This window comes from Mustelus asterias, unplaced genomic scaffold, assembly GCF_964213995.1.
Source record: "Mustelus asterias unplaced genomic scaffold, sMusAst1.hap1.1 HAP1_SCAFFOLD_1359, whole genome shotgun sequence".
Classification (NCBI taxonomy): domain Eukaryota; kingdom Metazoa; phylum Chordata; class Chondrichthyes; order Carcharhiniformes; family Triakidae; genus Mustelus; species Mustelus asterias.
The window spans coordinates 45,388-60,927 of NW_027591304.1; the positions used below are offsets into that span (position 1 = coordinate 45,388).

The 15,540-nt window shown below is 50.0% G+C and overlaps 1 protein-coding gene across 1 annotated transcript in view; it reads right to left on the reverse strand.

Moving 5' to 3' along the window:
* Positions 1 to 10,378: 10,378 nt before the first annotated feature.
* Positions 10,379 to 15,540, reverse strand: part of LOC144488183 (C-type lectin domain family 17, member A-like) — a 38,701-nt gene continuing 33,539 nt past the window's right edge. Inside the window, exon 5 of the mRNA XM_078206209.1 lies at positions 10,379 to 14,575. Within this exon, the coding sequence (XP_078062335.1) occupies positions 14,404 to 14,575 (172 nt within the window). The 3' untranslated portion in view covers positions 10,379 to 14,403. The remainder of the gene's footprint in view (positions 14,576 to 15,540) is intronic.

Sequence of the window (15,540 nt, forward strand, 5' to 3'; positions counted from 1 at the left end):
GAGTGTTTGATGGGGACAGTGTAGAGGGAGCTTTACTCTGTATCTAACCCCGTGCTGTACCTGTCCTGGGAGTGTTTGATGGGGGACAGTGTAGAGGGAGCTTTACTCTGTATCTAACCCGTGCTGTACCTGTCCTGGGAGTGTTTGATGGGGGACAGTGTAGAGGGAGCTTTACTCTGTATCTAACCCGTGCTGTACCTGTCCTGGGAGTGTTTGATGGGGGACAGTGTAGAGGGAGCTTTACTCTGTATCTAACCCCGTGCTGTACCTGTCCTGGGAGTGTTTGATGGGGACAGTGTAGAGGGAGCTTTACTCTGTATCTAACCCCGTGCTGTCCCTGTCCTGGGAGTGTTTGATGGGGGGACAGAGTAGAGGGAGCTTTACTCTGTATCTAACCCCGTGCTGTACCTGTCCTGGGAGTGTTTGATGGGGGACAGTGTGGAGGGAGCTTTACTCTGTATCTAACCCCGTGCTGTACCTGTCCTGGGAGTGTTTGATGGGGACTTTGTGGAGGGAGCTTTACTCTGTATCTAACCCCGTGCTGTACCTGTCTTGGGAGTGTTTGATGGGGACAGTGTGGAGGGAGCTTTACTCTGTATCTAACCCCGTGCTGTTCCTGTCCTGGGAGTGTTTGATGGGGACAGTGTAGAGGGAGCTTTACTCTGTATCTAACCCCGTGCTGTACCTGTCCTGGGAGTGTTTGATGGGGACAGTGTAGAGGGAGCTTTACTCTGTATCTAACCCCGTGCTGTACCTGTCCTGGGAGTGTTTGATGGGGGACAGTGTAGAGGGAGTTTTACTCTGTATCTAACCCCGTGCTGTACCTGTACTGGGAGTGTTTGATGGGGACAGTGTAGAGGGAGCTTTACCCTGTATCTAACCCCGTGCTGTACCTGTCCTCGGGGTGTTTGATGGGGGACAGTGTAGAGGGAGCTTTACACTGTATCTAACCCTGTGCTGTACCTGTCCTGGGAGTGTTTGATGGGGGACAGTGTAGAGGGAGCTTTACTCTGTATCTAACCCGTGCTGTACCTGTCCTGGGAGTGTTTGATGGGGGACAGTGTAGAGGGAGCTTTACTCGGTATCTAACCCGTGCTGTACATGTCCTGGGAGTGTTTGATGGGGGACAGTGTAGAGGGAGCTTTACTCTGTATCTAACCCCGTGCTGTACCTGTCCTGGGAGTGTTTGATGGGGACAGTGTAGAGGGAGCTTTACTCTGTATCTAACCCCGTGCTGTTCCTGTCCTGGGAGTGTTTGATGGGGGACAGTGTAGAGGGAGCTTTACTCTGTATCTAACCCCGTGCTGTACCTGTCCTGGGAGTGTTTGATGGGGACAGTGTAGAGGGAGCTTTACTCTGTATCTAACCCCGTGCTGTCCCTGTCCTGGGAGTGTTTGATGGGGGACAGTGTAGAGGGAGTTTTACTCTGTATCTAACCCCGTGCTGTACCTGTCCTGGGAGTGTTTGATGGGGACAGTGTAGAGGGAGCTTTACTCTGTATCTAACCCCGTGCTGTACCTGTCCTCGGGGTGTTTGATGGGGGACAGTGTAGAGGGAGCTTTACACTGTATCTAACCCCGTGCTGTACCTGTCCTGGGAGTGTTTGATGGGGGACAGTGTAGAGGGAGCTTTACTCTGTATCTAACCCGTGCTGTACCTGTCCTGGGAGTGTTTGATGGGGGACAGTGTAGAGGGAGCTTTACTCTGTATCTAACCCGTGCTGTACCTGTCCTGGGAGTGTTTGATGGGGACAGTGTTGAGGGAGCTTTACTCTGTATCTAACCCCGTGCTGTCCCTGTCCTGGGAGTGTTTGATGGGGGGACAGTGTAGAGGGAGCTTTACTCTGTATCTAACCCCGTGCTGTACCTGTCCTGGGAGTGTTTGATGGGGGACAGTGTGGAGGGAGCTTTACTCTGTATCTAACCCCGTGCTGTACCTGTCCTGGGAGTGTTTGATGGGGACTTTGTGGAGGGAGCTTTACTCTGTATCTAACCCCGTGCTGTACCTGTCATGGGAGTGTTTGATGGGGACAGTGTGGAGGGAGCTTTACTCTGTATCTAACCCCGTGCTGTTCCTGTCCTGGGAGTGTTTGATGGTGACAGTGTAGAGGGAGCTTTACTCTGTATCTAACCCCGTGCTGTTCCTGTCCTGGGAGTGTTTGATGGGGGACAGTGTAGAGGGAGCTTTACTCTGTATCTAACCCCGTGCTGTACCTGTCCTGGGAGTGTTTGATGGGGGACAGTGTAGAGGGAAATTTATTCTGTATCTAACCCCGTGCTGTACCTGTCCTGGGAGTGTTTGATGGGGGACAGTGTGGAGGGAGCTTTACTCTGTATCTAACCCCGTCCTGTACCTGTCCTGGGAGTGTTTGATGCGGGACAGTGTAGAGGGAGTTTTACTCTGTATCTAACCCCGTGCTGTACCTGTCTTGGGAGTGTTTGATGGGGGACAGTGTAGAGGGAGCTTTACTCTGTATCTAACCCCGTGCTGTACCTGTCCTGGGAGTGTTTGATGGGGGACAGTGTAGAGGGAGCTTTACTCTGTATCTAACCCCGTGCTGTACCGGTCCTGGGAGTGTTTGATGGGGACAGTGTAGAGGGAGCTTTACTCTGTATCTAACCCCGTGCTGTACCTGTCCTGGGAGTGTTTGATTGGGGTCAGTGTAGAGGGAGCCTTACTCTGTATCTAACCCCGTGCTGTACCTGTCCTGGGAGTGTTTGATGGGGACAATGTAGAGGGAGCTTTACTCTGTATCTAACCCCGTGCTGTACCTGTCCTGGGAGTGTTTGATGGGGACAGTGTAGAGGGAGCTTTACTCTGTATCTAACCCCGTGCTGTACCTGTCCTGGGAGTGTTTGATTGGGGTCAGTGTAGAGGGAGCCTTACTCTGTATCTCACCCCGTGCTGTACCTGTCCTGGGAGTGTTTGATGGGGACAGTGTAGAGGGAGTTTTACTCTGTATCTAACCCCGTGCTCTACCTGTCTTGGGAGTGTTTGATTGGGACAGTGTAGAGGGACCTTTACTCTGTATCTAACCCCGTGCTGTACCTGTCCTGGGAGTGTTTGATGGGGACAGTGTAGAGGGACCTTTACTCTGTATCTAACCCCGTGCTGTACCTGTCCTGGGAGTGTTTGATGGGGACAGTGTAGAGGGAGCTTTACTCTGTATCTAACCCCGTGCTGTACCTGTCCTGGGAGTGTTTGATGGGGGACAGTGTAGAGGGAGTTTTACTCTGTATCTAACCCCGTGCTGTACCTGTCCTGGGAGTGTTTGATGGGGTCAGTGTAGAGTGAGCTTTACTCTGTCTCTAACCCCATGCTGTACCTGTCCTGGGAGTGTTTGATGGGGTCAGTGTAGAGGGACTTTTACACTGTATCTAACCCCGAGCTGTACCTGTCTTGGGAGTGTTTGATGGGGACAGTGTAGAGGGAGCTTTACTCTGTATCTAACCCCGTGCTGTACCTCTCCTGGGAATGTTTGATGGGGGACAGTGTAGAGGGAGCTTTACTCTGTATCTAATCCCGTGCTGAACCTCTCCTGGGAGTGTTTGATGGGGGACAGTGTAGAGGGAGCTTTACCCTGTATCTAACCCCGTGCTGTACCTGTCCTGGGAGTGTTTGATGGGGGACAGTGTAGAGGGAGCTTTACTCTGTATCTAACCCCGTGCTGTACCGGTCCTGGGAGTGTTTGATGGGGACAGTGTAGAGGGAGCTTTACTCTGTATCTAACCCCGTGCTGTACCTGTCCTGGGAGTGTTTGATTGGGGTCAGTGTAGAGGGAGCCTTACTCTGTATCTAACCCCGTGCTGTACCTGTCCTGGGAGTGTTTGATGGGGACAATGTAGAGGGAGCTTTACTCTGTATCTAACCCCGTGCTGTACCTGTCCTGGGAGTGTTTGATGGGGACAGTGTAGAGGGAGCTTTACTCTGTATCTAACCCCGTGCTGTACCTGTCCTGGGAGTGTTTGATTGGGGTCAGTGTAGAGGGAGCCTTACTCTGTATCTCACCCCGTGCTGTACCTGTCCTGGGAGTGTTTGATGGGGACAGTGTAGAGGGAGTTTTACTCTGTATCTAACCCCGTGCTCTACCTGTCTTGGGAGTGTTTGATTGGGACAGTGTAGAGGGACCTTTACTCTGTATCTAACCCCGTGCTGTACCTGTCCTGGGAGTGTTTGATGGGGACAGTGTAGAGGGACCTTTACTCTGTATCTAACCCCGTGCTGTACCTGTCCTGGGAGTGTTTGATGGGGACAGTGTAGAGGGAGCTTTACTCTGTATCTAACCCCGTGCTGTACCTGTCCTGGGAGTGTTTGATGGGGGACAGTGTAGAGGGAGTTTTACTCTGTATCTAACCCCGTGCTGTACCTGTCCTGGGAGTGTTTGATGGGGTCAGTGTAGAGTGAGCTTTACTCTGTCTCTAACCCCATGCTGTACCTGTCCTGGGAGTGTTTGATGGGGTCAGTGTAGAGGGACTTTTACACTGTATCTAACCCCGAGCTGTACCTGTCTTGGGAGTGTTTGATGGGGACAGTGTAGAGGGAGCTTTACTCTGTATCTAACCCCGTGCTGTACCTCTCCTGGGAATGTTTGATGGGGGACAGTGTAGAGGGATCTTTACTCTGTATCTAATCCCGTGCTGAACCTCTCCTGGGAGTGTTTGATGGGGGACAGTGTAGAGGGAGCTTTACCCTGTATCTAACCCCGTGCTGTACCTGTCCTGGGAGTGTTTGATGGGGGACAGTGTGGAGGGAGCTTTACTCTGTATCTAACCCCGTGCTGTACCTGTCCTGGGAGTGTTTGATGGGGGACAGTGTGGTGGGAGCTTTACTCTGTATCGAACCCCGTGCTGTACCTGTCCTGGGAGTGTTTGATGGGGACAGTGTAGAGGGAGCTTTACTCTGTATCTAACCCCGTGCTGTACCTCTCCTGGGAGTGTTTGATGGGGACAGTGTAGAGGGAGCTTCACTCTGTATCTAACCCCGTGCTGTACCTCTCCTGGGAGTGTTTGATGGGGACAGTGTAGAGGGAGCTTTACTCTGTATCTAACCCCGTGCTGTACCTCTCCTGGGAGTGTTTGATGGGACAGTGTAGAGGGAGCTTCACTCTGTATCTAACCCCGTGCTGTACCTGTCCTGGGAGTGTTTGATGGGGACAGTGTAGAGGGAGCTTTACTCTGTATCTAATCCCCAGCTCCACCTGTCCTGGGAATGTTTAATGGGGACAGTGTAGAGGGAGCTTTACTCTGTATCTAACTCCGTGCTGTACCTGTCCTGGGAGTGTTTGATGGGGGACAGTGTGGAGGGAGCTTTACTCTGTATCGAACCCCGTGCTGTTCCTGTCCTGGGAGTGTTTGATGGGGACAGTGTAGAGGGAGCTTTACTCTGTATCTAACGCCGTGCTGTACCTCTCCTGGGAGTGTTTGATGGGGACAGTGTAGAGGGAGCTTCACTCTGTATCTAACCCCGTGCTGTACCTCTCCTGGGAGTGTTTGATGGGGACAGTGCAGAGGGAGCTTTACTCTGTATCTAACCCCGTGCTGTACCTGTCCTGGGAGTGTTTGATGGGGACAGTGTAGAGGGAGCTTTACTCTGTATCTAACCCCGTGCTGTACCTCTCCTGGGAGTGTTTGATGGGGACAGTGTAGATGGAGCTTCACTCTGTATCTAACCCCGTGCTGTACCTGTCCTGGGAGTGTTTGATGGGGACAGTGTAGAGGGAGCTTTACACTGTATCTAATCCCCAGCTCCTCCTGGGAATGTTTAATGGGGACAGTGTAGAGGGAGCTTTACTCTGTATCTAACTCCGTGCTGTACCTGTCCTGGGAGTGTTTGATGGGCATGAAGTGGAGATGCCAGCGTTGGACTGGGGTAAACACAGTAAGAAGTTTAACAACACCAGGTTAAAGTCCAACAGGTTTATTTGGTAGCAAAAACCACACAAGCTTTCGGAGCCCCAAGCCCCTTCTTCAGGTGAGTGGGAATTCTGTTCACAAACAGGGCATACAAAGACACAAACTCAATTTACATGAATAATGGTTGGAATGCGAATACTTACAACTAATCAAGTCTTTAAGAAACGAAACAATGTGAGTGGAGAGAGCATCAAGACAGGCTAGAAAGATGTGTATTGTCTCCAGACAGGACAACCAGTGAGACTCTGCAGGTCCAGGCAACTGTGGGGGTTACAAATAGTGTGACATGAACCCAATATCCCGGTTGAGGCCGTCCTCATGTGTGCGGAACTTGGCTATCAGTATCTGCTCAGCGACTCTGCGCTGTCGTGCGTCGTGAAGGCCGCCTTGGAGAACGCTTACCCGAATATCAGAGGCCTGTGTCATGGCTCCTCCCTCTGTGACTGGATCCTGAACTTCCTAACCCACAGACCACAATCAGGAAGCATCGACAACAACACCTCCTCCACGATCATCCTCAACACCGGTGCCCCACAAGGCTGTGTTCTCAGCCCCCTACTATACTCCTTATACACCTCTGACTGTGCGGCCAAATTCCCCTCCAATTCGACCGTCGTGGGTTGGATCTCAAACAATGACGAGACAGAGTACAGGAATGAGATAGAGAATCTGGTGAACTGGTGCAGCAACAATAATCTCTCCCTCAATGTCAACAAGATGAAGGGGATTGTCATCGACTTCAGGAAGCGTAAAGGAGAACATGCTCCTGTCTACATCAACGGGGACCAAGTAGAAAGGGTCGAGAGCTTCAAGTTTTTAGGTGTCCAGATCACCAACAACCTGTCCTGGTCCCCCCCACGCCGACACTATGGTTAAGAAAGCCCCACCAACGCCTCTACTTTCTCAGAAGACGAAGGAAATTTGGCACGTCAGCTACGACTCTCACCAACTTTTACAGATGCCCCATAGAAAGCATTCTTTCTGGTTGTATCACAGCTTGGTCTGGGGCTCCTGCTCTGCCCAAGACCGCAAGGAACTACAAAAGGTCGTGAATGTAGCCCAATCCCATCACACAAACCAGCCTCCCATCCATCGACTCTGTCTACACTTCCCGCTGCCTCGGGGAAAAGCAGCCGGCATAATCAAGGACCCCCCCCCACACACCCCGGACATTCTCTCTTCCACCTTCTTCCGTCGGGGAAAAGATACAAAAGTCTGAGGTCACGTACCGACATACTCAAGAACAGCTTCTTCCCTGCTGCTGTCAGACTTTTGAATGGACCCACCTCGCATTAAGTTGATCTTTCTCTACACCCCTAGCTGTGACTGTAACACTACATTCTGCACCCGCTCCTTTCCTTCTCTATGAACGGTATGCTTTGTCTGTCTAGCGCGCAAGAAACAATACTTTTCACTGTATCCCAATACATGTGACGATAATAAATCAAATCGAATATTAAGTTGATCTTTCTCTACACCCTAGCTATGACTGTAACACTACATTCTGCACCCTCTCCTTTCCTTCTCTATGAACGGTATGCTTTGTCTGTATAGCGCGTCAGAAACAATACTTTTCACTGTATCCCAGTGACAATAATAAATCAACTCAAATATTAAGTTGATCTTTCTCTACACCCGAGCTGTGACTGTAACGCTACATTCTGCACCCTCTCCTTTCCTTCTCTATGAACGGTATGCTTTGTCTGTATAGCGCGCAAGAAACAATACTTTTCACTGTATCCCAGTACGTGTGACAATGATAAATCAAATCAAATCAAAACCAGGCTGACGATGGTGGACTGAGCTTTGTCTTCCGAAATGTTCAGTAATTTCCACCTTAATGATTGATTCCAGCAACCTCCCACTTCCGACATCGAACTAACCGGCCTGTATCACAGAATCCCTACAGTGCAGAAGGAGGCCATTCGGCCCATCGAGTCTGCACCGACCACAATCCTATCCAGGCCCCATTCCCACAACCCTACTTGTTTGCCCGAGCTAATCCCCCTGACACTAAGGGGAACAAGTTAGCACGGCCGACGCACCCTAACCGGCACGTCTTTCGGACTGTGGGAGGAAACCGGGAGCACCCGGAGGAAACCCAACGCAGACACGGGGAGAACGTGCGGACTCCGCACAGACGGTGACCCGAGCCGGGAATCGAACCCGGGTCCCTGGCGCTGTGAGGCAGCAGTGCTAACCCACTGTGCAGTGGATGTTGTCTACACGGACTTCAGTCAGGCCTTTGACCAGGTCCCTCATGGCAGACTGGTGCAGAAGGTGAAGTCGCATGGGATCAGAGGTGAGCTAGCAAGGTGGATACAGAACTGGCTCGGTCATAGAAGACAGAGGGTGAGCAGTGGAAGGGTGCGTTTCTGAATGGAGGGCTGTGACAAGTAGTGTTCCTCAGGGATCAGTGCTGGGACCTTTGCTGTTTGTAATATATATAAATGACTTGGAGGAAAATGTAACTGGTTTGATTAGTAAGTTTGCGGATGACACAAAGGTTGGTGGATTTGCGGATAGCGATGAGGACCATCAGAGGATACAGCAGGATATCGATCGGTTGGAGACTTGGGCGGAGAGATGGCAGATGGAGTTGAATTGGAATACACATTTGGAATACTGCGTCCAGTTCTGGTCGCCACACTGCCAGAAGGATGTGGAGGCTTTGGAGAGAGTGCAGAGAAGGTTTACCAGGATGTTGCCTGGTATGGAGGGTCTTAGCTGTGAGGCGAGATTAGGTAAACTGGGGTTGTTCTCCCTGGAAAGACGGAGGATGAGGGGGCGACCTAATAGAGGAGTATAAAATTATGAAGGGCATAGATAGAGTGAACGGTGGGAAGCTTTTCCCCAGGTCGGAGGTGACGAACACGAGGGGTCACGGGTTCAAGGTGAGGGGGGCAAGGTTCAACACAGATGTCAGGGGGACGTATTTTACACAGAGGGTGGTGGGGGCCTGGAATGCGCTGCCAAGCAAGGTGATTGAGGCGGACACGCTGGGATCGTTTAAGACTTATCTAGATGGCCACAGGAACAGACTGGGAATAGAGGGATACAAAAGAATGGTCTAGTTGGGCACATGAGCAGCGCGGGCTTGGAGGGCCGAAGGGCTTGTTCCTGTGCTGTACTGTTCTTTGTTCTTTGTTCTAATCCAGACAAATGTGAGGTAATGCATTTTGGAAGGTCTAATACAGATAGGAAATATACAGTAAATGGCAGAACCCTTAAGAGTATTGATAGGCAGTGGGATCTGGGTGTACAGGTACACAGGTCACTGAAAGTGGCAATGCAGGTGGAGAAGGTAGTCAAGAAGGCATACGGCATGCTTGCCTTCATCGGCCGGGGCATTGAGTTTAAAGATTGGCAAGTCATGTTGCAGCTTTATAGAACCTTAGTTAGGCTGCACTTGGAATATAGTGTTCAATTCTGGTCGCCACACTACCAGAAGGATGTGGAAGCTTTGGAGAGGGTTACAGAAAAGATTTACCAGGATGTTGCCTGGTATGGAGGGCATTAGCTATGAGGAGAGGTTGGAGAAACTTGGTTTGTTCTCATTGGAACGACAGAGGTTGAGGGGCGACCTGATAGAAGTCTACATGATTATGAGAGGCATGGACAGAGTGGATAGTCAGAAGCTTTGTCCCCCAGGGTGGAAGAGCCAATTATCAGGGGGGGTAGGTTTAAGGTGCGAGGGGCAAGGTTTAAAGGAGATGTACGAGGCAAGGTTTTTTGCACAGAGGGTGGTGGGTTCCTGGAACTCGCTGCCGGGGGAGGGAGTGGAGATACGGTAGTGACTTTTTAAGGGGCGTCTGGACAAATACATGAATAGGACGGGAATGGAGGGATACGGTCCCCGGAAGGGAAGGGGGTTTTTAGTTCAGACGGGGGCAGCATGGTCGGAGCAGGCTTGGAGGGGCCGAAGGGCCTGTTCCTGTGCTGTAGTTTTCTTTGTTCTTCCCAGAATCCGAGGAACGTTCACAACCAATGAATCCCCGATCTCTGATTCCGCCCCCTTTAATATCCTAGGGTGCAGGCCATCTGGTCCCTGAAACTTACCAGCTTTTAATCCTGTTAATTTATTCTCCCGAGCGATGGATATTGTGCCAAGTTCTTCCGCATTAACGACAAGTTAGTCTCCACCGTGAAGACGGAGGTAAAATATTGGTTCAGTGCCTCTGACATTCCGTAATCGAACTGTCTTCAGTTTAATAGCAGGAATCACACATTCCCTCTCCACCCTCCCCGCCGCCACCACCCCCCCCCGCACCCCCCCACCCCCAGCCATCCCCCCACCACACACACACACACACACAAACACAAAACCCGTGACGGTCCCAGACCAGAATCGCTTTCGGAAGGCAGACGCGACCCCCAAACAAATTTTCCATTTTGACAAAACGTCAAGATCGGATGGGTCGCCCTGGGAAAGATTCGACTGACAAATGAGGGATTGTTTTATCCACACAAGCTTTATTCGTCACACAGTTGAAGCATAACGCAAACAAAATGAAGCAGCTTAGCTCTTGACCCCGTTGAAGAATCTTTAAACAGGAAAAGAAAATCAACTCTAATTTCCAACTCATCACCATTTCAGTTCCAATTAAGCAACGTTCTTCAGATAGAATGAAAACCCACTTTAAATACTGTTAGCAAGCCCTGGCATACTTGCGGTAAATTAGCGCAGATAGTCTGTGAAGCTGTCAGAGAAACTCTACGGAGAGACAGAGAGAGACGGAGCAAACGTACGTTGTAAAACAGCTCCAACCAGCAACTGAAAAGAGAAAGGTAATTCTCTGACACAAAACTAGCTCCTCCAATCAACCATATGTTGACATGACCCTGTACACCTAAACTCACTTTCCCTTCCTTCAGTCAAAAACAAAAATACTCCAGGGGAAATATCCAGTGACAAACAGAAGGCCATTTGCTCTATCCTAAGTACGCATTTCATGGTGAAAATGAGTAATTATCCTGCTTTCCCAGCATCTGAGCTGCATGTTTTGCAAACACACTGACTCCCTTCAAAACAAAACATTCTACAGCAACAGAAACGATATCAGAAGCACAGCATCATCCCACACGGTACACCACAGCGATATTGCAAAACTATTAACAATTAGGATCATCTTTCTCGTGGTTAAACGATTGAGATTAAGAAAGCACGAACTCCCAGTGGCTTGGAACCTCTTAGAAGGGTCGAGAAGGTTCTGGAAAGTTCCAGGAGGTGAGGCTCGACGTGGTACCGAGTCCCACACGCACAACGGCAAGATCCCAGGTTGGGACATCCCGTTACAAATGGTGAACTGGGCGCTGGCGAGGGGGTTTAAGAGTCAGCAAGGGGGACGAACTCATGACTGACAGACAGAAGGAGACCACCCCAACGGAGAAAAGCCAGAACTGCCCACACTTGGAAACACATTCACAAAATCCCTTGAAGAGTATAGGGAGTGCAGGAGTAGAGTTAGGAGAGAAATCAGGAGGACAAAATGGGGACGCGAGATTGTTTTTGCAGACAAGGCAAAGGAGAATCCAAAGAGCTTCTATAGATACATCAAGGGCAAAAGAGTGACAAGGGAGAGAGTAGGGCCTCTCCAGGATCAACAAGGTCACCTATGTGCCGATCCACAAGAGATGGGTGAGATCCTAAATGAACATTTCTCATCAGTATTTACTGCTGAGAAAAGCATGGATGTTCGGGAACTTGGGGAAATAAATAGTGATGTCTTGAGGAGTGTACATATTACAGAGAAGGAGGTACTGGAAGTCTTAAAGCGCATCAAGGTAGATAAATCCCCGGGATCAGATGAAGTGTATCCCAGGACATTGTGGGAGGCTAGGGAGGAAATTGCGGGTCCCCTAGCAGAGATATTTGAATCATCGATAGTCACGGGTGAGGTGCCTGACGATTGGAGGGTGGCAAATGTTGTGCCTTTGTTTAAAAAGGGCTGCAGGGAAAAGCCTGGGAACTACAGGCCGGTGAGCCTCACATCTGTGGTGGGTAAGTTGTTGGAAGGTATTTTGAGAGACAGGATCTTCAGGCATTTAGAGACGCAAGGACTGATTAGGGACAGTCAGCATGGCTTTGTGAGTGGAAAATCATGTCTCACAAATTTGATAGAGTTTTTTGAAGGGGTAACCAAGAAGGTAGATGAGGACAGTGCAGTTGATATTGTCTACACAACTTTAGCAAGACCTTTGACAAGGCACTGCATGATAGGTTGTTGCATGAGGTTAAATCTCATGGGATCCAGGGTGAGGTATCTAAATGGATACAAAATTGGCTTCTTGACAGAAGCCAGAGGGTGGTTGTAGAGGGTAGTTTTTCAAACTGGAGGCCTGTGACCAGCGGTGTGCCTCAGGGATCAGTGCTGGGTCCACTGTTATTTGTCATTTATATTAACGATTTAGATGAGAATATAGGAGGCATGGTTAGTAAGTTTGCAGATGACACCAAGATTGGTGGCATAGTGGACAGTGAAGAAGGTTATCTCCGATTGCAACGGGATCTTGATCAATTGGGCCAGTGGGCTGACGAATGGCAGATAGAGTTTAATTTAGATAAATGCGGGGTGATGCATTTTGGTAGATTGAACCAGGGCAGGACTTACTCAGTTAATGGTAGGGAGTTGGGGAGAGTTACAGAACAAAGAGATCGAGGGGTACATGTTCATAGCTCCTTGAAAGTGGAGTCACAGGTGGACAGAGTGGTGAAGAAGGCATTCGGCATGCTTGGTTTCATTGGTCAGAACTTTGAATACAGGAGTTGGGACGTCTTGTTGAAGTTGTACAAGACATTGGTAAGGCCACACTTGGAATACTGTGTACAGTTCTGGTCACCCTATTATAGAAAGGATATTATTAAACTAGAAAGAGTGCAGAAAAGATTTACTAGGATGCTACCGGGACTTGATGGTTTGAGTTATAAGGAGAGACTGGATAGACTGGGCCATTTTTCTCAGGAGCGTAGGAGGCTGAGGGGTGATCTTATAGAGGTCTATAAAATAATGAGGGGCACAGATCAGCCAGATAGTCAATATCTTTTCCCAAAGCTTGGGGAGTCAAAAACTAGAGGGCATAGGTTAAAGGTGAGAGGGGAGAGATACAAAAGTGTCCAGAGGGGCAATTTTTCACACAGAGGGTGGTGAGTGTCTGGAACGAGCTGCCAGAGGCAGTAGTAGAGGCGGGTACAATTTTGTCTTTTCAAAAGCAGTGAGACAGTTACATGGGTAAGATGGGTACAGAGGGATATGGGTCAAACGTGGGCAATTGGGACGAGGTTGGGGGTTTAAAAAAAAAAGGACGGCATGGACAAGTTGGGCCGAAGGGCCTGTTTCCATGCTGTAAACCTCTATGACTCGATATCTCGATAACACGCAGATTAAAACAGAGCAGAGTGAGTGGGATTTGGGGGGCGGGAGGGGAGAGAGACTGGAACATTCACAAATTATATATCAGTCCTTCAGCTGAGAAAGGAAATAAAGTTGCACAGGAGAGGACACACTGGGGAACAGAGGGATATAGAGAGAGGACACACTGGGGAACAGAGGGATACAGAGAGAGGACACACTGGGGAACAGAGGGATATAGAGCGAGGACACACTGGGGAACAGAGGGATATCAAGAGAGGACACACTGGGGAACAGAGGGATATAGAGAGAGGACACACTGGGGAACAGAGGGATATAGAGAGAGGACACACTGGGGAACAGAGGGATATAGAGAGAGGACACACTGGGGAACAGAGGGATATAGAGAGAGGACACACTGGGGAACAGAGGGATATAGAGAGAGGACACACTGGGGAACAGAGGGATATAGAGAGAGGACACACTGGGGAACAGAGGGATATAGAGAGAGGACACACTGCAGAACAGAGGGATATAGAGAGAGGACACACCAGGGAACAGAGGGATTAGAGAGAGGACACACTGGGGAACAGAGGGATATAGAGAGAGGACACACTGCAGAACAGAGGGATATAGAGAGAGGACACACCAGGGAACAGAGGGATTAGAGACAGGACACACTGGGGAACAGAGGGATATAGAGAGAGGACACACCAGGGAACAGAGGGATTAGAGAGAGGACACACTGGGGAACAGAGGGATATAGAGAGAGGACACACTGCAGAACAGAGGGATATAGAGAGAGGACACACTGGGGAACAGAGGGATATAGAGAGAGGACACACTGGGAACAGAGGGATATAGAGAGAGGACACACTGGGGAACAGAGGGATATAGAGAGAGGACACACTGGGGAACAGAGGGATACAGAGAGAGGACACACTGGGGAACAGAGGGATATAGAGAGAGGACACACTGGGGAACAGAGGGATATAGAGAGAGGACACACTGGGGAACAGAGGGATATAGAGAGAGGACACACTGGGGAATATATGGACAGTGGAGAGGTTTGAGGGGAAGTGTGGAGGGGGTGGGGATATTTACTCAATCCTGAGTCTCTCGTTCTGTCTCCCAGTCTCTCTTCAGGGACAATATTTCTCAAAGTCAGCTGCCCCGATGCAGGATGGAGTCCGTTTCTCACAGATAAAATGGTGAGTGTTGGTACAACGGGCATCATTCCAACCTTCTCTCCGCAATGCGGCACAGTTTTCATCACCCCGCCTATTCGGTTCACGTGGAGCCCATCCAATGTAACTGGAAAATGGGATGTTAAAACCTTCAGAGAAATGCCAGCACAGAAAAAAATCCAACAGCAAAAGTAATCCCACTGTCCCGCTCTCTCCCCAGAGCCCTATATCAATCCCCAAACTAATCCCACTACCCCACTCTCTCCCCATAGCCCTGTATCAATCCCCAAACTAATCCCACTGTCCCGCTCTCTCCCCATAGCCCTGTATCAATCCCCAAACTAATCCCACTGTCCCGCTCTCTACCCATAGCCCTGTATCAATCCCAAACTAATCCCACTGTCCCACTCTCTCCCCATAGCCCTGTATCAATTCCCAAACTAATCCCACTGCCCCGCTCTCTCCCCATAGCCCTGTATCAATCCCCAAACTAATCCCACTGTCCCGCTCTCTCCCCATAGCCCTGTATCAATCCCCAAACTAATCCCACTGTCCCACTCTCTCCCCATAGCCCTGTATCAATCCCCAAACTAATCCCACTGTCCCACTCTCTCCCCATAGCCCTGTATCAATCCCCAAACTAATCCCACTCTCCCAGTGTCTCCCCATAGCCCTGTCTCAATCCCAAACTAATCCCACTGCCCCGCTCTCTCCCCATAGCCCAGTATCAATCCCCAAACTAATCCCACTGTCCCACTCTCTCCCCATAGCCCTGTATCAATCCCCAAACTAATCCCACTGTCCCACTCTCTCCCCATAGTCCTGTCTCAATCCCAAACTAATCCCACTGCCCCGCTCTCTCACCATAGCCCTGTATCAATCCCCAAACTAATCCCACTGTCCCGCTCTCTCCCCATAGCCCTGTATCAATCCCCAAACTAATCCCACTGCCCCTGCTCTCTCCCCATAGCCCTGTATCAATCCCCAAACTAATCCCACTGTCCCACTCTCTCCCCATAGACCTGTATCAATCCCCAAACTAATTACCCTGCCCCACTCTCTCCCCATAGCCCTGTATCAATCCCCAAACTA